We start from the raw sequence: 20352 nt of genomic DNA, 5'->3' as shown, positions 1-20352 counted from the left end.
GGATTCTGCATATTGTATTTTAATGATTTGGGTCTCCTAGTGTCTGTGCCTCTGATGTGACTGCTCTTCCAATTTCAGTATCTCTGGCATTGTGTTCTGTGTGTGCACTTGAAGACTGTTGAATGTAGAAACTCATGAATATTTAATACCATTCATCAAACCTGGAAAGTCCCTGAAGAATGCTCACATTTGACCACCAGGGGGCAGTCTTGTCTATTTGAAACGGTATCAACTTCTGAGACTCCCACTCTTCCCTGGAGAAACTGAGTTGGAAGGCATCTCGAAAGTTACTTCTTTTTGAAGTTTTCATTTGAAAGAATTTCAAAGGTAACTCCTGTTGAACCTTGCCAGAGTTTGTCCAAGCAAAAGGCAACATTTGATTCTCAATCGCTACTCCAGGCAGGTAGCCACAAGCCTACCGATCAAATGAGAGGAAGAGATCTGGAACAGAGGCTGGAGAGATGGCTCAGTGGTTAAGAGCACTGGCTGCTCTTCCAGAGGTCTTGAGTTCAATTCCCAGCAACCACATGGTGGCTCACAACCATCTGAGATCTGGTGCCCTCTTCTGGCCTGCAGCCATATATGCAGGTATATGCAGGCAGAACACTATACATCTTAGTATAGTGTAGTATAGTATAGAGGGGAGAGAGGGGGGAGAGAGAGCACTTTACGTTCTTTTTTTTTTTTTTCTTAATATGTGCATAGCTTAAAAAATAAAAATAAATCCGAACAAGTAATTTCCATTATTGAAAATCAAAATTTTCTTTTAAATAAAAAGTGAAAGCTTTTGAATTAAATCTGAATAATAAAATTTAAATTCTTTTAAAAGGCTATTTTGGATAGGGAGTATGTGTGTGATGTCTATGCACATATGTGGGTGATTGCACCCACTTCCATGTGTACAGAGACCAAATGAGGGTGACCGGTATTTGCCCCATTACCTTTCCAAAACTTATCTCCTCCAGACAGGTCTCTCTCACTAGGCTGGTGTCCCTGGAGCCCCAGGCGCTCCTGGATTCACTCTCCATAGTGCTAGTTACAGGCATGTGCAGCCATGGCTGCTTTCTCACACAGTTGCTGAGTATTCCAATTCAAGTCTTCATCCTCACACAGCAAGCCCTCCTGACCACATTTGTTGGCATTGTTTTTACTGTGTTATCTAGACCTGATTTCCCATGTGCACATCCTTTAAACAAAACTTAGAATGAACAGCCAAATATGAGAAATTTAAACTGCTCTTATCCTTACAAATCTTACATTAAGATAGAAGACTCTAAATTGGTGGGAATGAAATCAGCTATTTATAAACACAATGCCCAGGTCGCAAACAACTGGCACCTTTCTCTTCCCTTCTGCAGTTTTGTGTCTAGAATCTGATTATCTTAAAGGCCTTCCTCTCCCTTGTGGTATCTTTTTCATACAGGGATGGTGCTTTTAGGAATTAGTACGTCCTGCAGGATGGCTCACTGGGTAAAGGCATTTGCCACCAAGCCTGATTATTATGAATTTGCATGGGGGACACTGAGGGTATCCACGAATGCAGGGAAACATGCTGGCATGCTAGGCAGATACAGCAGCGGACTGGGCAGATGCATGCCATGTAGGCATGGCAGCAGTGGTGGCCAGTAATTCACAACCCAGACACTGCATCCATGTGGAGAGTTTATTACAATAGAGAGATGAAGAGAAAGATTGGAAAAAGAGAGATAGAGAGGAAGAGAGAAGGGGGTTAAGGGTGTGCACCTCGTAGGAGGATAAGTGGAAGAGAGAGGAAGGAGTTTTTCCTTAAAATGAGGCTTTTACGTCAGGACGCAGGGCAATGCCAAGGGGCGGGTCAGAATATTAACACTGATGACTTAAGCTCAATCTCTGGAATGCAGGTGATGGAAGAAGAGAACCACCTCATGTAGGTTGTCCTTTTATCACCAAATGCATGCCTCTTCAGCACACACAAATACACAAACACTAGATATTCTTCATGATGTATGGCTCTTCAGCACACAAATACACAAACACATATTTTTCATGATGTATGGCTCTTCAGCACACACAAATACACAAACACTAGATATTCTTCATGATGTATGCCTCTTCAGCACACACAAATACCCAAATATTCTTCATGATGTATGCTTCTTTAGCACACAAATATATACAAATATTCTTCAAAAATAATTTGGGCCCTTCTGGTTTTGCAAAGGAAATCAGTGATCAAGTCAGAAATTCAACTTTATCCTCAGGTTCTGCCTCTGCTATGTTGCCTCTTCTAAATGTATTTTTAGCTCCTGCTAAAAGTAGTAAAGTCTGTCATGCATGTTCTTATCATCAGTAAGATTTAAGCACAACTTACAAAAGGCTAAACACAGTCTATATGTAAATCTTTTAAGAGGAAGGGAAGTAGTAGCCATAGGATAGCAGCTACATAAGGACTAGAACACACTAATTCACCAGTACTTCAGCAGACAAGGCAAGTCATGTGTTCCATGCTTTACAAACACTGACTGCTTTCAATTCTCATAATTGTTCTGTCTGGTTTTATGTCAACTTGTCATAGTCATCTGACATGAAGGAATTTCAATTAAGAAAATGCCTCCATAAGATCCAGCTGGGCAAGCCTGTAGGGTATTTTCTTAGTGATTGATGGGGGAGGGTCTGGCCCACTGTGGTGGGCTGGTGGTCCTGGGTTCTATAAGAAAACAGGCTGAGCAAACATTGAGGAGCAAGCCAGTAAGCAGCACCCCTCCCTCCATGGCCTCTGCATCAGCTCCTGCCTCCAGGTTCCAACTGTTTGAGTTCCTGTACTGACTTCCTTCAATGACAGTGCTGTACAAGCCAAATAAACCCTTTCTTCCCAACACCATTTTGGTCATGGTGTTTATTATATCAGTAGAAACCCTAAGATAATTTGTATTTTATACAAACCGATTTGTATTTTACATTCCATTTCTCAGATGGTCAAAATGAGGCAGAGAATAAACCACATGCAAAGTCTCACATCTAGTCCTGCTTTAAGCCCTAGACTTGTGTTCCACCCAGATGACTCTGCAGGTCCAGGCACGGAATAGGACAGCTATACTGTGCCATGGTTTGCTTGCAGCAAGGTCTCCCAATAGACAACCCTTATGGTCAGAGTCCTCTTCTCTAACCAAGGTGAAATGAGCAGTACTGCTCCCATTTGACACTTCCCACTCTCTAGCCCACTTCTGATGAAGGTCTCTTATTACTGAACCTGGAGCTCTCCATTTGGCTAAACGGGCCACCAGTGAGCCTGCAGGGATCTACTCGCCCTCTGATGCCCATGTACACTGTTCATATGGTCCACATAAGTGCTAGAGCTTGAACATATACAGTACCCACTCAAGCTGTCTCCCCAGTCTTAGAAATAGTTTTGTGGTTTTTGTTTTGGCTTTTGGAGACAGTCACTTTGTAGACCAGGCTGGCCTTGAACTCAGATCCACCTTTTGGGTGCTGGGATTAAAGGCATATACAACTATGCCTGGCCCTAAAAACCACTTTTAAAACATAAATTAACTCAAGGTTTTTGGGGTTTGGCCACCAAAAGTCATATGAGAACAGATGAAGACACATTCCAGGAAAGGACAGATCTAAACTGAAATCTTATTGCTTCTAAAGTAGATTCTCAAGTGACAGGAACTCTTATAGCTACCACTTTCTACTGTTCCTCTCTTCTGTGCCGCTTTAAATGGCACAAAGCCTAGAGTATACCAGACGAATTTCATGGAACATGCCCTTTTGGCTGAGAATGAGTTGTGGGGTTACAGTATCACAACCCGGATACAGCTGTTTGTGAAAAAGTCCCTTTCTCCAAATAAACATTCTACATCACCAGACATCTGTTTCCTGTTTTTATTTTTCCCTTTATCACTCTATCCCAATTTCCTTCCACCTGTAGGCCACCAAAGACAACCAAATGAAGAAAGCCCATGTTGGCTGTCAGTGCTATGAATGTGGAGAGGGCAGTTAGTCCTTCTGCTTAGCGGGATGGGAGAGGAGAGTCCAAGGACCCTCAAAGCACGTTTTCAGATGGAAGGCTGCAGTATGGTCTCCTTGAGGTGACTAACATCCTCTCTCACTTCCCACGAAGAACTTTTCCTGTGGAGGCAGTGTCTGAGACCTACAATGGTAAACTGCATCACCAAAGGAAAGTTGTGCTCGAGGCAAGGCAGAAACTGACCTAGGCTACAGCACACCCAACAGGATCTTTCACTCCCACACCCCATACACATACTGTTACAGGATGTCTTTACAAGGAAATTCATTTCTATGCAGATAGGCTGAGGTCAAAATTCTCCTCGGATCAAGGAAGCACCTGTGTCCCTCACTGAGGTGCTACAGCTGGTGCTGGAGGCAGAGGGAGGGTAGTGTCACCAGGCGTGTGAAGCACTGGTGTCTGTCACACACCTCTTGTTGCTTTAGACTGACACTGCCCTTCAGTTTAACAAAGGGGAAGTACTTGTCTGCGGATGCACCTCACTTTAAACAACCCAAGGCTAGCAAGGCTCAGCATAATCCCCAAGCAGTAAAGTGCTCAGGAGCCTATCTAAAACAATGTTGTATGCTGGAGGACAGCTCAGGGATTAAATTGAGCTCAGCACACAAGGCCTGGATTCAACCTCCACTACCAAAAATAAATGAAATAAACTGAGGCAAGAAGAGCCCCAACATTATCAACAATCTATCCTTTGACTTAAAGAGAACTGGTTCTGGGACCTCTGAGAAACAGGGGTGTAAAAGTAGCAGAATGTGAACCTTTGGTCCTATTAAACCTTCAATAGCTGGGTGCAGAGGCAGACTTTCTGTAACCCCAGCTGTAAGGAGGTAGAGGCAGGAGTTTAAGGTTGCCCTCTACTACATGACAAGTTTGAAGCTAAGCTGAGCTACAAAACTAAAATACTTCAATACTATAATCATGTTCAAAACAAGTAAGAACTTTTGTTCTGATACAGAGTTTTAAGAATTTTTTTTTCCAGCCATTACTTAAAAACAATAAAATGTACTTAATCCTTGAAGTTTTGGTTGTAAGCCTTGGCCCTGAATAGCTGAGATCTCTCTCTAGCCCAAAATGTATCAATTCTTAACCCATAGGGACTCACCACTGACAGTTAAAACACATTTTCTTTTTACCTGGACATTCTTTGCAGTCTTCATTGTGTCCTGTTAGCTCTTTCCCCTTAGACTACTCAAATGTATTTTCTTTTTAAAAAGATTTATTTATGTATACAGTGTTCTGCCTGCACGTATGGCTGCAGGCCAGAAGAGGGCACCAGATCTCATTACAGATAGTTGTGAGCCACCATGTGGTTGCTGGGAATTGAATTCAGGACCTCCGGAAGAACAGCCTGTGCTCTTAACCTCTGAGCAACCTCTCCAGCTCCTCAAATGTATCTTTTAAAATACATAATATTGGAAGCATAACATAGTTTTACAATGAAAATGTTTCCAAGGCAGATATGTACTGCCAGGCAGAGGTGGTGCACGCCTTTAATCCCAGTCTCAGGAGGCAGAGGCAGGCAGATCTCAGTTTGAGGCCAGTTCTGTCTACAGAGTTCTAGGCCAGCAAGGGACTTAGTAAGGACCCCAACCCCCCAAAAAGTAAAGCATTGAATTCAACATTCCAGATGCATAATTAAAGACTTCTCCACTTCTCGTTTGTCTGATATAAGTCAATTCATCCGAGCTGAAGTTCAGTGGGAAGATGTGAAACTCCTTGTTGGCTATTCAATGTGTTCACTTTCGCATTCATCACTTTTTTCCCCAAGACAGGGTTTCTCCATGTAGCCCTGACTGTGCTGGAACTTACTCTGTAGACCAGCGTGGCCTCAAACTCACAGAGATCTGCCTGCCTCTGCTGGGATTAAAGTGTGGGTCACCATCGCTCTGCTTACTCATCACTTTTAACTGGACTTTTTACCCAAGACCATCATCTAGCCCCTTCAGAACAGGACTGTATTCAAGGTCTGGCCAACAGCTACAAACCGAAGTTTTAAGTGGAAGCTTCTAACTTTGCTTAGAAAAAGCTGGCTTGCTGCTTCCTGGCTCTATTTAGACCTCACTATCAGAAAGCAGTTTACCAAGGAGCAGCTGCCAGCACAGCTGACACCAACTGCAACACAGCCTAGCACTTCACCTGTGAGCGCAGCGCTGCTTCACTCACGCTGTGGGATCTGGAGTTCCTACCAGCAGAGCTAAAACTAACCAGGTCTCTGAAAAATACAAACATGTTTTAAGAATTGATTACAGCCAGGTGGTGGTGGCGCATGCCTCTAATCCAAGCACTGGCGAGGCAGAGACAGGCAGATCTTTGAGTTCAAGGCCAGCTTGGTCTACAAAGAGAGTTCGAGGAAACCAGGGATACACAGAGAAACCCTGTCTCAAAAAGAAAAAAAAAGTTCCAAATTCAATCACCGAAGTTGGTCTAAGGATGATTCTCCTTAGCTCCTGGTTCTTACTAGAGTTTGTACCAAAAAAAAAAAAAACCAAAAACCTACACAATCCTGAATGAAAACTGAAACACACTCGAGGCATGTGTACCACTTTATAAACTAGAGCCCAGGTCAGCAAAACATAAGGTATAAAAGTCAATAAAAAATACACTGCATGATTTATGAGTTTTGGGGTTTTATTTTAAGGATCATTTTAACTGTGGGATAACTATAATGAATTATTCAGGATCAATGTTTAATTGCTCAACAAGGCATGGTGGTTCATGCTGTAATCCCAACACATGGGAAGAAAGAATCAGTAATTCAAGGATAGCATGGGATACATGAGACCCTGTTTCATACAAACAAAAACTATAATCACTTAAAGTAAATTAAGCTTTTACAAGATTTGAACACAATTTCTCTTTGAAAAGCTTGTTCACTTCTGAATCTTTTGCAGTAACTGAGTTTAAGCTGGGCACAGTAGTCCCACCTGCTAGGAAAGCTGAAGCAAGAGAATTGCTAGGGCTCAGGATCTTGATCAAGGCCTGTCTTTTAAAAACCACCACCTAAAACAAAATCCCTATTTCCATATGGCTTATATAATCATTGAACAAGTTTTCTAAATTTAACTGAAATGTCTTGAAGTCTGAGATAAATTTTTATCAATTGGAACACTATCTTCAAGAAAAATGGTAATGGTTTGATCATTATCTATACTTACCAGTGCTGTGAAAATTAATTCATTTGTGCTCTTTCTTTCTCTAGCTCCACTACTCACCAGCTGTCAGTCACATTCTGAACATCTCCATCCCTGTTGGGGACTATCTTAACAGTGGGTAGCAGAGCTTCCCTGGGGCTACTGTGTAAAAAAGAACCAAAGCTCCTTAGCACCTGCTCCCAGCCTACTAATCAATCCTCTACACTTGCCCTTCATTCTAACTGAACAGGTAAGAAAAGACCATAAAAAGATGGACAGTAAAAAGATGTTTTAAAGTAGTTAAAATTAGGCTTGGCAGTGGTGGCGCACACCTTTAATTCTAGCACTTGGGAGGCAGAGGCAGGCAGATCTCTGTGAGTTTGAGGCCAGCCTAGTCTACACTACAATTCCAGGACAGCCAGCGCTATACAGAGAAACCCTGCCTCAAAACAAACAAAAACAGAGGGAAGATGATTTTAAATAATTTTTTAAAACCCACCTTTCTAAAGACCGTCCCCATTTGAATTTTTGAGACATATACCCAAAAAGGTCCAGTTTCTCTATGCAGTTTTTGCTGCCTGTGATTTAAATCAGAACTGACCACACTGATGGCTGCTATCAACCCCGAAGATTGGAGACCCACAAGAAGCCTTGCTTCAGCTCCTGTCTGGTTCTCAACACATCTGCTTACTGGAAGAGAGTTCAGGAGCTGTAATACTTAAGGAGATTCTCATCTGTAGGTTTTAGAATTTTCTTATCTGCCATATTCACCACCCAACCAGGAGCAAGACCAAAGAAGATCTGCCTTGGATCCTTCCGAGCACTAAGCATTTTGAAGAGTTCATCTTTCGTGATATCAGGAAGCACGTAGCCATACTTCATGGCAAGTTCAAGTCTTGCTTCAGGAAACTTGGCAGGGTCAGCCAGGTAGCCCCGGTTTCTGGCATCAGTGTAATACGGCACCAGTGCTTCCGGTGGGAGCATTCGCTTTGGGATGGGCTGTCCCCGCAGAAAGAACGGAACAGGCTTGCACAGAATCTCTAGAAACAATTTTAAAAAGAGAGATGTAAGTAAAGACTGGTTCTATACATAATAACTATGTTGGACATTCTTAAGTTATTAATTTACTGAGATGAGAACTGAATTCCAAGAACTTCTTGTTAAACAGGCTTAAGTAAGAAAATGGAGACAACTCCTTATAATTTTTTTCATTTTTTTATTATTATCCTATGTGCTATGCTGCACATGGAGATCTGATGACAACTTTCAGGAATTGGCTCTCTCCTTCCACCTGATCAAACCCAGATAAGACTTGCAGAGCAGGGAGGGGGTCTTGCCTACTGAGCTATCTAAGCTAGGCTGAAAAAAGTCATTTTTAATAGTTTATAATTTGAAAAGGAAAGGAAGACAGAAAGGAGAGGGGAGAAGGAGGGAGGAAAGGTTTTAAACACTTCAGATGAGCTAACACCCCTCTGAAAAATCTATTTTAAGACTTCTTTTGGTTTTAATTATGAGTACCATTTAAGTCAGTGGTGTTACATGTACATGAGTGCAGCGCTCAAGGAGACCTAAAGGAGCAGCTGTGAGCATGACAGAAGCACTCAAAAGAGAACTGTCAAGCAAACAGGCAGTGTAAGATAAAGAAGAAACTGACCACAAAACAGACTTACCCAGACTTCTTGGGTCATAGAAGGCTGTAGTAACAACACCGCCATTTTTTTCAATTGCAGCAATTGCTAATTCTGAAGCCAACTGTACCTCAATATTAACTTTTGCTTGAAAAGTATCAGCACCCTGTCGTAAGTTAAAACAAGGCCTGTTAGTAAATAGCTTAGCTGAAGGCAAATCAGCACAAGGTCTGTTTTCAGCTGTGCTTCCCCCTCCAAAGTACCTGCAATTCTATCCTGAACTACCTCCGCTTAGGGGTCCATTATGCATCACCAATTCCCAAGTCCTGCAAGTAGGAATGATTGTCTTATTTCCATTTTCTGCATTTAGTAGGTACTGAGAGAAGCATCCATTTCCCCATATTCCATTAGTAGTACACTATTTTATCCTAGCCAGGATTATTACTATACCAAATGCAGATGGGGACAATAAGGCATATGGGCTACTGAGTAATTCATCCAAGACACAAAATTAGGATACTAATCCAGACTCTAGTCAGAGGCTTTGAATTGGAATTTTCCTTTTTCTAATACTGAGGATGGAACCTCAAGGTCTTCCCTTCTGTCAATCAGCTACATATCCAGCACTATCTGCATTCTTTCAAAGTATATATTTCAAAGTAATTTCTCAAGAATATATAATAGAGATTCAGCTGTATGTAATAAGCTATACCTTGACTGACCAAGGTGTCCTTCAAGAGGAAGCCATTTAACAAGGAATATTTGGTGTTATTTATCTTACTAATATATATCAGCTATTTTCTGCTATGAAATTCTTATGGGCCCATATACTACTAGGCCGTATTGGCAAACAGCTAAGCTTCTCAGACCTACTGCTGATCCACTAGGTAACTAATACCCCTGCAGGACCTAGGAGACAGGGAGGCTGCAGATGCATAGCTTTGTTTCTTGTGCAAATGAAGCTCAGACCATCCCTTGCCTTCAGGCCTAGTAGCAACACAGAGCTACTGACTCAGGACAATAGGGCTTTTTGCATAACCAGGTGCAGTAAAGACTGAAGTGGAATTCCAGAGGAGCAGAGTCATGTAGCCAAGAAGGAACAAGCCAATTTGGGTAGATGGTAAATAGAGCCGCATGGCCAGAGAGAAGAGAAAAAGGCAGAGTTTCTCAGAGTCAGGGGTAAGAAGTAAGGAAGAAAAGATGGAAGGTGAAGGAACAGAGGACGAAGATGAGGTCAAAAGCATGGGAGCTTAGTTAGGACTATGAGAAGACAGGAAAAGTAATAGAGAGGAACTGAATGTCAGGACAGAACCTGAAGCTGTTTAGATAGAATTTTGTCTTAGAGAGACAAAATAAACGGACAAAAGAGCATGGTATACATAGATTCTTTTCCCTAAGATAACCCCACACCAGACAAAGCGTCTTCCCCAGGATTCTGGGAGGAAATCTTCTCAGGGCAGGCCCCTGGGAAAATTCCAGTGTGTGTGTGTGTGTGTGTGTGTGTGTGTGTGTGTGTGTGTGTGTGTGTGTGTGTGTGTGTGTGTGTGTGTGTGTGTGTGTGTGTGTGTAATCACAGCATACGACATGCATGTTGAGGTCAGAGGACAATTTTGTGGTTCTTTCTACCTTTATGTGGATTCCAGGGATTAAACACATGTCTCCAGCTCTGAGTGGCCTTTACCCACAAAGCCATTTTACCAGCCTATCTCTATTCTTAACCACAACATTATGCTCCATTATACAGACTAAAAACAAATCAAAGAGTGCTGGCTGCTCTTCCAGAGGATCACAGTTTGATTACCAGCACCCACATGGTGCCTGAGAACCATCTGTAACTTCAGTTCCAGGGGATCCAATGCTGATGCCCTCTTCTGGCCTCCCCAGGCACTAGACACATATGGGGTACATAGACATACACACAGATAAAACACACATACATATTAAACATTTTTAAAATTTTAATAATAAAATAAAAACAAGTCTTCCTTATCCCTAAGTAAGCAACAGGAGGTTATAGAGGAGGCAAGGGTCTGGACTAGCCTGGAAAACAAAGTATCTGACAATACTGAAGGGGTTGGCTGTCTTTAGGGAAAAAAGGGGGAGGGGAATCCATTTTGTACTCATTGCCAACTTTATTATACTCTCTAAAATGGAGGATGCATCTATTTTCCCCCAGAATGTTTAACACTAGAAGATGAAGCAATGAGCTTCTTAAAGTCCCGTCACTCAGGATATGCTAATATTTGTCTAACTTCAAAACATACTGCGTTTGCCATTTTAGTATGGCTAAACTAATTCCCACTCACGTTATGAACATTTCATATATTTCAATATTCCATCAACTATAGGATGTAGTTTCTTTTTATATTTGATAATGGTGTGCACTTTTACAATCAACAGACTGTCGATTCAAAACTAGGGACTTCACATATTAATTTGTGATTTTTTTTTTCTTTCAATTACTACTCTGAGGCCAGGCAGTGGTGGCACATGCCTTTAATCCCAGCACTCAGGAGGCAGAGTCAGGTGGATCTCCAGGAGTCTGAGGCCAGCCTGGTCTACACAGTTAGTTCTAGGACAGCCAGAGCTGTTACACAGAGAAACCCTGTCTCAAAAAACAAAAGAAAAAAGCTTCCTCTGCTACTTCTCTGGTTCTGCTGCTCCACCACCTCACTCTTCTCCTCTGGTGCTAGTGCCAGGGTTGTAAGTATTATAAACTGCATTTTTAGGAAGGTCTACAAATCAGGTTTCTTTTATTTTCCTTGAGAACATATATTCCCAAATAATTCTGTGCTTAAAATCACAGCCATCTTATTATCCACTATTTACTTGCAAATCTCAACTCAGAAAAGGCAAACGATGTACAAGCTATAATAACCGTGTGACTATATTTATTCATCATTGGCTCAGTGTAGAATTTTCAGCATAACGTCTGCTAGCATAATATACACATACCTAAAGCATACTGAGACATGCAATTTAAATACTGCCAAGGTTATGGAATTTTCTATGAAGTACATGTCTTTTTCTTTACACATCCATAGTAGAATATTGAGGCTCAATCATGTCTTCAGTATTGCTTTTCCAAATGAACTTAACAGGTTTTATTAGGGTTTGTTTTGTTTTGTTTTTCTTTAAGACAGGGTTTTATAATGCAGCCAAGGCTCACCTAGAATTCACTTTGTAGCTCAAAGTAGTCTCAAACTTACAGCAATCTTCTAGCCTCAGCCTTTCAAGTGCTGGGATCACAAGCGTGATCTACCACATCAGACAATGAATGAGACCCGGAAAGTGCTTATCTTTAGGTTCACAGTCTCAAAGGACTTGAAAAGGTTCTTCCATGGGCATATGCTTCCCTCTAGTGGACACTAAGTTACTATTTGGCTATGTAGTTGATCTATTTATGAATTGTTGGTCAATCAGTATAACAGAAATTTCCACTGAAGTTGAAATGGGATTAAATTCATTCCTTTTTTCCATAAATATTAAGTAACTTTTGGAGCTAAGATTGTCAATATTGAAACTATAATAAAGCACCTACCTTTACAAGGCTCAGGTGATAGTGAGAAAGATGAAATGGAAGCACAGTTGTGCACCAGATAGTAAGAAAAATTAGTTGGGAGGCTAGAGAGATGGCTAAGCAGTTAAGGGAGCTAGCTGCTGTTCCAGAAAGCCAGGATTTTATTACAAGAACCCATATGGTGGCTCATAGTGTCTGTAACTCCAGTCCTAGGGGATCCAAAGCTTCAGCTGGCACCAGGAACACATATGGTACATACATGAAGTCAAAACACACACACATATAAAAACAATAAAAAGAAAAAACGCTTTGGGCAGGAAGAGGCAGACACAGAGTGTGCTTCTAAGAGTGGGAACAGGGCCGCAAGCTGCACTTGAGTTACTGGCAGGCTCTTGTCACCTTGCAATGCAAACTATTTTCTAAAAAGTGTGGGGTAGGTGAACAGATGTAGTGGCACATGCTTGTCATCTCAGCACTGAAGAGACAAAGGCAGGGGCCAACCTGGTCTACACAGTGAGTTCGAGGACAGCCTGCCAGAGCTATCCTGCTTCAAACAACAAAAATAATTCTAGAAAGATGTTTCCGGGGGCTGGAAAGAGGGCTTGGAGGTCAAGAGCACTTGCTGCTCTTCCAGGGTTGGGGGAGCCACATGGTGGCTCACAACTATCTATAAGTCCAGTTCCAGGGGACCTAACATCCTCTTCTGAACTCTGGGGACACCAGGGATACTTATGGTACACATGCATACAGGCAAAACACACATACATATAAAATAAAGAAATCTAGCCAGGCAGTGGTAGCGCACACCTTTAAAAATCCCAACACTTGGGAGGCAAAGCCTGATGATCTCTGTGAGTTTGAGGCCAGCCTGGTCTACAGAGTGAGTTCCAGGATAGCCAGAGCTACACAGAGAAACCCTGCCTTGAAAAGCAAAAACAAAACAATCTAAAAAAAATTTTAAGGAATTTTTTTTTCAATGAGGGAGAGAGATGTACAGATCCACAGAAGCAGAAGACAAGCTGTGGCCTGAATGTACATCAGCTTTCTGTAACCACAGCTAGCATGAACTACATTTTTTATGTTTGTATTTATTATATGTGTATGTGTGTTTTGTCTGCATGACTGTCTGTGTATCATGTGCATGCAGTTCCCCATCAAGGCCATCAATGGTGGTGGATCTCCTGGGACTGAAGTTACAGATGGTTGTGAGCGACCATATGGATGATGGGACTTGAACCCAGGTCCTGTGGATGATTGGCCAATGTTCTTTACTACTGATCTATCTCTCCAGCCCCCAAGAAGGGGTTGATTGAGCAGTCTCAGTTTCACATTCCATGGTTTCAGTTATTGGCTCTGCAGAGCTGGGAATCAAACCAAGACCCTGTGCAAGCTGGACAGTGCATCTCTAGGACACTTTAGAGTGTAAACTGTTCTGTGGAGCATGAGGAGGTCTTGTGCTGCTCAACCCCATCCCTTCCTGACAGAATTACACCTTTCTATATTATTTTTACACTCTATCTGCTACCCACCCATCACCCTGCCATAGCATTTCAATACTGTATATTTCTCTCTTATCTCACTAAATTATGGCCCCAACGTACAAGAAAAGTGAAGGTGACAATTCTGATACGACAAAGAGGAACTATAGTGTACTGAAGCAGAGAGATGGAAGTTCTCCATTTAATAAAGAGTCATAAGTTAAGGTTACTAACAACTGTAGCAAATTATTATTAACCTCCCACTATACCTAACTTATGAATTAACCTTTATCAGATGTCTATATAAAAAGAAGAAAACAGTTTATACAGTTTGGTAATGACCACAGTGAAGCATCCACATGGTATGTGTCCCTCACAGATAAGGAAAGACTATTATGGCAAAGTGTCTATACACCAAACAAAACAAACAAGCAAAAAAAACAAATCCAGAGTTACCTCTTCAACCAGCTGGACCCCATAATCCCTTTTAAGTGGTTGGATGGTCACACCTCTCCCATTGACAAGCTGGGTTAAGTCAATAGGTTGAGTTGGATCAACTCGACCTAAATCAATGAGATACTGCAGTCTCCTGAGACTCAAAGGCTGATACTGATGTCTGAAACTGTAAAACAGGAACATAATACTTAGAAAACACCAAGTAATCTTCCTGTAACCTCTTCAAATCAACAAGCTTTGTTTTGTGTTTTCCTTCATCATTTCTGATGGTTTAAAATAAACTTATGAGTACAATACAAACACATAAAACACTAGTTAGTGCTTCCTTTGTTCCACTAAAAACAATTTACCTCTCTAAACATTTACTTCATTCACGCAAACAAATAAACTCACAAAAGTTTAACCCAAAGTAACAGATTATAGAATGGTAGCTACAATATACCATAAACATATTTTATACACACACACACACACACACACACACACACACACACACACATAAAATCTAGGTTAAGTTTCCTTACTGGAAATTATTCAGAGGAACAGTATCACATGTTTGCTTCTAAGTAAATATAAGGTTTCTACCAAATTATTTATTTATGCAATTCTTGTTGGAAATTAGGGATTTGTACTTCAAAAGAAAAAACACCCTTACCTATGTCCTTCATTAAATCCGTATTTGGGGATTCGGATGTAAAATGGAGTCTGCCCTCCCTCAAAGCCCAGCCGGGGCCGAGTTCCTCTCTGTCTTTCTCCTTTATGGCCTCTGCCACATTTCCTGCCTCTTCTCCGATCTCTTGGACGTCTTTCCTACAAGGAAAAGTGAGTTTCAGGATTGTGTTCACCTCATAGCACATTCCTTTACTATGCCTTTTATTCATCCAACCAGTACCAGTTAAGGTACTGCATGCAAAGCTAAGGAAAAATCCATTTTGTGCTACGAACCCATTCCTAACTCCTAAAAGACAAGCTCCTGGTAACCCTGAGTCCTTGTCCCCCTCCCCAGAATGGTAAAGCTGTTGTAAAACTGATTAACCGCTTGCTTTGGTTTCTGTAAACTCCCTACGTGGCAGAGTGAGGCAGTTCTCAGGTAGCTGTGAGTTCCACAGAAATGAAGTAATCGTGACCTGCCTTTAAAAGCCCTCCTCCTTTTAAGCTGTGCCTCAGTCCCAAATCCGACCACGGGAACCAAGGACAGCTGCAGCTTAAATTAAAAACTGGCTTATTACAACACGGTAGAGTCGGGTGGTCTTTCGGTGTTTTCTAACTCCGTAACAATATCTTCCCTTTACTTTACTTTATCACCTCCTAAAAACAATAAACTGAGTTACAATAAGAGGTGACAGAAAACAGCTTTTCTAGTTGTGCCGTGGGCTCACGTAAGACAGCTGAAGTAAAAAGTCAGTTAGAATCTTTATAATGATGACAGGCACTCTGCTAAAGGCCTTCCGTTGAGAGGTAATTTGGATGAATCATTCTGCAGTTCCCCAGGGCGTCCCCTCTGCATACTTGGCACCTCTGTGGTTTTAAGCAGAAGCCTTCCTACGGGGCGCACGCGGGAGGGGGCCAGGGCCCGCGGAGCCCACACGCGTCCTCCACCCCCGGGACGCGGCCCCAGCACTCCCGCACCGCTGCCATCCGTTTACCCGTTTCCTGGAGTCAGGGTTGGGCTTCAGGTTGGCCAGGCTCACTCGCGGCAGGGACCGGAGCAGGTCCAGGCTGGCCCCGCTGCCCCGCGCCACGCCAGCCATGACCCACTGTCTCTCCAAGGGCGCCCTGGGAGGCAGGGCGGGCTCGGCGTTGCTTTACGGCCTCGCCCCGCCCCTGTCGCGCTACAGCACGCCGGGGACCGCGGAATACGGACCCTCGCTTCCGGTTTCCAAGTTTAGTGGGAAACTGAGCTAGTATAGTTTTTGGAATGGCATCGATTTTTGTGAGATCGTGCTTTGTTTTTAGGCTTTGGTACCACGTTCTGAAAAATGTTCGCTTCCACCCTGAAACGTTAGAGGATCTTTTGAGTTAAAATTCGGCTTCTTCGTTGGGTTTTGAAAGTCGTGTCTCATGAAGCGAAGAGTAATCCAAAATAATGTGAGCAGTTTCTAGCTTTGGGGCTTTGGTAATCTATTACAATGCCTGGCTCATCTTCCTGCTCCGACTATCACTGAATTGCTAACTTGCCTTACAGTTAGTGGTGAGGGCCATACTCAGCACCTGCTGTGTGCCAGAAACCGCGTTAAGTTAGCCTTCTGTGATGTGTATAAACAGCCACCCTAGAGGTAAGGAAGATTTGACTAAGCCAATCCCTGACCCAGCTCTCACAACAAGCAGCACAGCCAGGATTCAAAGCTAATGAACTTATACTGCCAAACATATATTTGACTCCAAAACTAAATGATTTTAAATACTTGTCTTAATACAAGTAATATAGAAAAGAACGTGTACCTTTTGATACTCTTTTGCCATTTCACTGTCTTGCAAGAGAGTTGCTCCTGCTAGCTCTTAATAACAATTACATAGTTAAGGTGAGACAATTTGTAATGGGCAGTTGTTTCTAAATCTAACTAAACCTTTTTGAAGTTACTGTAAAGGTTTTGTTTTGATTTTTTTTTGTTTTGTTTTCATGTGTATGTGTATTTTTAAGAACTGGCAGAGGCCAGAAGAGGGCCTCCTTCTAGAGTTGGAGTTATAGGTGGTTGCCAGCTTGAGCTGCCCCAAACCAAATGCAGGTCCTCTGAAAAAATAGTAAGTACTACACTGCTGAACCAACTTTCCAGACTCCAAATCAACTGTAAAACAGCTACATAAACAAGTTACATTCATGCCTTTAAAAAAATATTTTTATGAGCAAGGCACTGGCCAAACCAAAAGAAACGTAGTAGAGGAAATCAATCTAAATATTGCTCCTAGGTTGTTTGAAATCCGGAAGAATCCAAAATCAACTTATTTTAAGTTTGTTTTTATAAGATAGGCTCTTGTAGTCTTGTAAACTAATTAGCAAAACTGTTGCAGTGGTTCTCAACCTCTTTAGGAAGTCAAATGACCCTTTCATAAGGGTTGCATGCCAGATACGCAAAATTAGTTATGAAATAGCAATGAAAATAATTCTATCTTTGGGGCAGTTCATGAGGAACTGCTGTAGAACAATCCTTTTGTACACTGTGAATATGTATCACTCATTGGTTTAATAAAGAACCAACTCGTCAGTAGGTAGGCAGGAAGAACTTAGGTGGGAGGGCCAAATGGAGAGGGCACTGTGAAGGAGGGCGGGGGTCACCAGAGTTGCCACAGAGAATCAAGATGAGCGTGCCATACTGAGAAAAGGTACTGAGCCACATAGTAGAATGTAGGTAAGAAATATGGGTTAATTTAAATTGTAAGAGCTAGTTAATAACAAGCCTAAGCTAATGGCAAAGCATTTATAATTAATCAGTCTCAGTGTGATTATTTGTAAGCTGGCTGGTAGCCCTGACAAAAACTCCACCTACAAGGAACTGTACTAAAGGGTTGCAGTATTAAGATTAAGAACCACTACATTATGGGGTCCCTGAGTTTTTGTCTTTTTGAAGGAAAGAAAAAAAATCGGTCAAGTAACAGATAACTTGAACAGTTTATTTGAAAAAGATAAGCAAATAGTCCAGTGATTGGAGTGCGCTGCCCAAAAGTAGGGAGCAGTCTCTTGAATTCTGCCTTGAGGAGTTTTAAGATTCTTTTATTTATTTATTTATTTATTTATTTATTTATTTATTTATTTATTATTTATTTATTTATTTTGGTTTTTCGAGACAGGGTTTCTCCATGTAGTTTTGGTGCCTTTCCTGGAACTCACTCTGTAGAGTCTTGGCCTCAAACTCACAGAAGTCCACCTGTCTCTTCCCGAGTGCTGGGATTAAAGCCACCACCACCCGGCTGGGTTTTAAGATTCTTAGGAATAGTTATTAAGTGAATGATATTTAAAAAGGAACAATTTTTATGACCTTCCATGGTGGATGGGATCTCCGTTTAAGGATATTTCTTCCAATGATTCTCTAAGAAAGCCCATGGAATGGGGGGGGGATTCAAAATTACAGTGCAAGTGGGTTGATCAGCACATTTGAGGATGCAGACCCTTCCTTAGTGTACATAAGTGGGAACATGCCCTGGTGCTTTAATTTCTGGTAATGCTTTAACATAATGGCAGCTTCAAGAATATTTACCCACAGAGGGCATTCTGAAAGTATGAAACAGAGATGCAAAGATTCAACCACAGTTTTCCCCCATTTCCTCGTATCTTAATTCCTTGCCTACCCAGTACCAAAACTAGTTCTACAAAATGGTAAAAAGATAAGGCCCAGACTCAATTTATAAGAACAACAACAACAAAAACAGAACTATAATAGTTCTAGTTCATAGTTGTTTTTAATTATTTTCCATCATCTTTTTTAGTAATACTTTTGGGAAGAAAATTGCAAAATATAGTTACAAACTGTACCTTAATTTACAGAAATATATACATTGTATTAAATGATGAACTTCCATTTGAGTGTTAATACCAATAATGGCTTCTCTATTTTGGGAAGAATTTGTATGGAGTAAATGAGATTCAGAAAATACAAACTATGGTGTTGCATTTCTTGTGAGAACACATTTTCTTTGTTGTGTGGGTTATATAATGTAACTAATATTCATCAGTCAGTAATAGTGGAAATATTGGTCTGTAATTGTAGGCTGTGTTTACCTCAAATTCAATATGCTAAGCATATAAAACTGTGAGAATGAGTTGAAGAGTTTGATCTATGTCATTAAGAGTGTCATAAGGGTGTAGTAAATCACCAGTCCTAGCTCTATGATGATGACAAATTTCTATAATCACTCAATTGTTATCTATTATACACGAATATGCTTTAGGCATTACTCTAAATTCTGTTTTAAATAGTTAAAGAGGACTTGTAGTAATAATATATTTATTTCAACAACAACAAAAAGAGAAAACACCAAGTCATAGTCTCAAGTTAAAGGTCACTTTTTACACTTAAAGAGGTTTTTGCTTTAATTTTTTGAAGTATATTTATATATACTATTATATAATACATATATAATAAAGAAATATAATAGTACAGAGGGTTATGATGAGACGTGTAGATGGATAAATCTCTCCCACCTACCAGTACATGAATAACCAGTCAGAGGCTTAATATTAATTACAAACCATTTGGTCTATGGCTCAGGCTTACTGCTAACTAGCTCTTTTATCTTAAATTAACCCATTTCTATTAATCTATATATCTCCATGTGTCTCATGGTTTTACCTGTGTTCCATTACAGAGAAGTAATTGTTCCTTTCTTGATTGATGTTTCATCCCTCTTCCCAGATGAACTTAGTTTGTGTCAACAAAAAACATACTTTCATGATAAAAGTCCTAAAGAAATTAGTAACAGATTGAACATACCTCAACATAGTGATGTATATATGTATGATATATGTATATTTGTTTATTTATGGAGAGATGTATGAGACAAATTATATAACCAACATTATACTAAGTGGGAAAACACTGACAGCATTTTCTCTAATATCTGGAATTATATAAAGGTGTGTATTCTTTCCACTTTCATTCAACATAGTGTTTGAAGTCTTAGCTAGAGGAATAAGATAAGAGGAAGATATAAAAGAGATACAAATAGGAAGAAGTCAAGTTCCTCTATTTGAAGATGACCTCATTCTATACTTAAATACTCATGATTCCACCAGAAAACTTTTGGACCTGCTAAATACTTTCATTAAATTTATGGGATACAAAAACAAGATGCAAAAATTGTAGCTTATATATATGTGTGTGTGTGTGTGCATGTATATATATATATTATATATACATATATATAATATATATATATCAATGATGAATTTTCTGAAAAGAAATTAACAAAAATATCCCAGTTGTACAATCACTTCAAAGAAGCTGGGTGGTGGTGGCGCACACCTTTAATCCCAGCACTCGGGAGGCAGAGCCAGGCGGATCTCTATGAGTTCAAGGCCAGCCTGGTCTACAGAATGAGATCCAGGACAGGCTCCAAAGCCACACAGAGAAACCTTGTCTCATTAAAAAGAAAAAAGGAAAAAACAAACAAACAATCTTCAAAGAAATTATCT

At 40.8% G+C, this 20352-nt stretch overlaps 1 protein-coding gene across 1 annotated transcript; it reads right to left on the bottom strand.

The window, feature by feature from the left end:
* Positions 1 to 1649: 1649 nt before the first annotated feature.
* Positions 1650 to 16030, bottom strand: Mrpl15 (mitochondrial ribosomal protein L15). Its single transcript, XM_052716129.1, has 5 exons — positions 15872 to 16030; positions 14881 to 15035; positions 14226 to 14391; positions 8814 to 8937; positions 1650 to 8183 (listed from the first exon to the last, which is right to left on the bottom strand). Exons 1-5 carry the CDS (start codon positions 15974 to 15976, stop codon positions 7846 to 7848), a joined length of 888 nt encoding a protein of 295 aa, XP_052572089.1. The 5' UTR covers positions 15977 to 16030; the 3' UTR covers positions 1650 to 7845.
* Positions 16031 to 20352: the final 4322 nt, after the last annotated feature.

This window comes from Peromyscus californicus, unplaced genomic scaffold (genome assembly GCF_007827085.1).
Source record: "Peromyscus californicus insignis strain IS unplaced genomic scaffold, ASM782708v3 Scaffold_5__1_contigs__length_169319896, whole genome shotgun sequence".
Lineage (NCBI taxonomy): Eukaryota > Metazoa > Chordata > Mammalia > Rodentia > Cricetidae > Peromyscus > Peromyscus californicus.
This window is presented reverse-complemented; position numbering and strand designations above follow the sequence as displayed.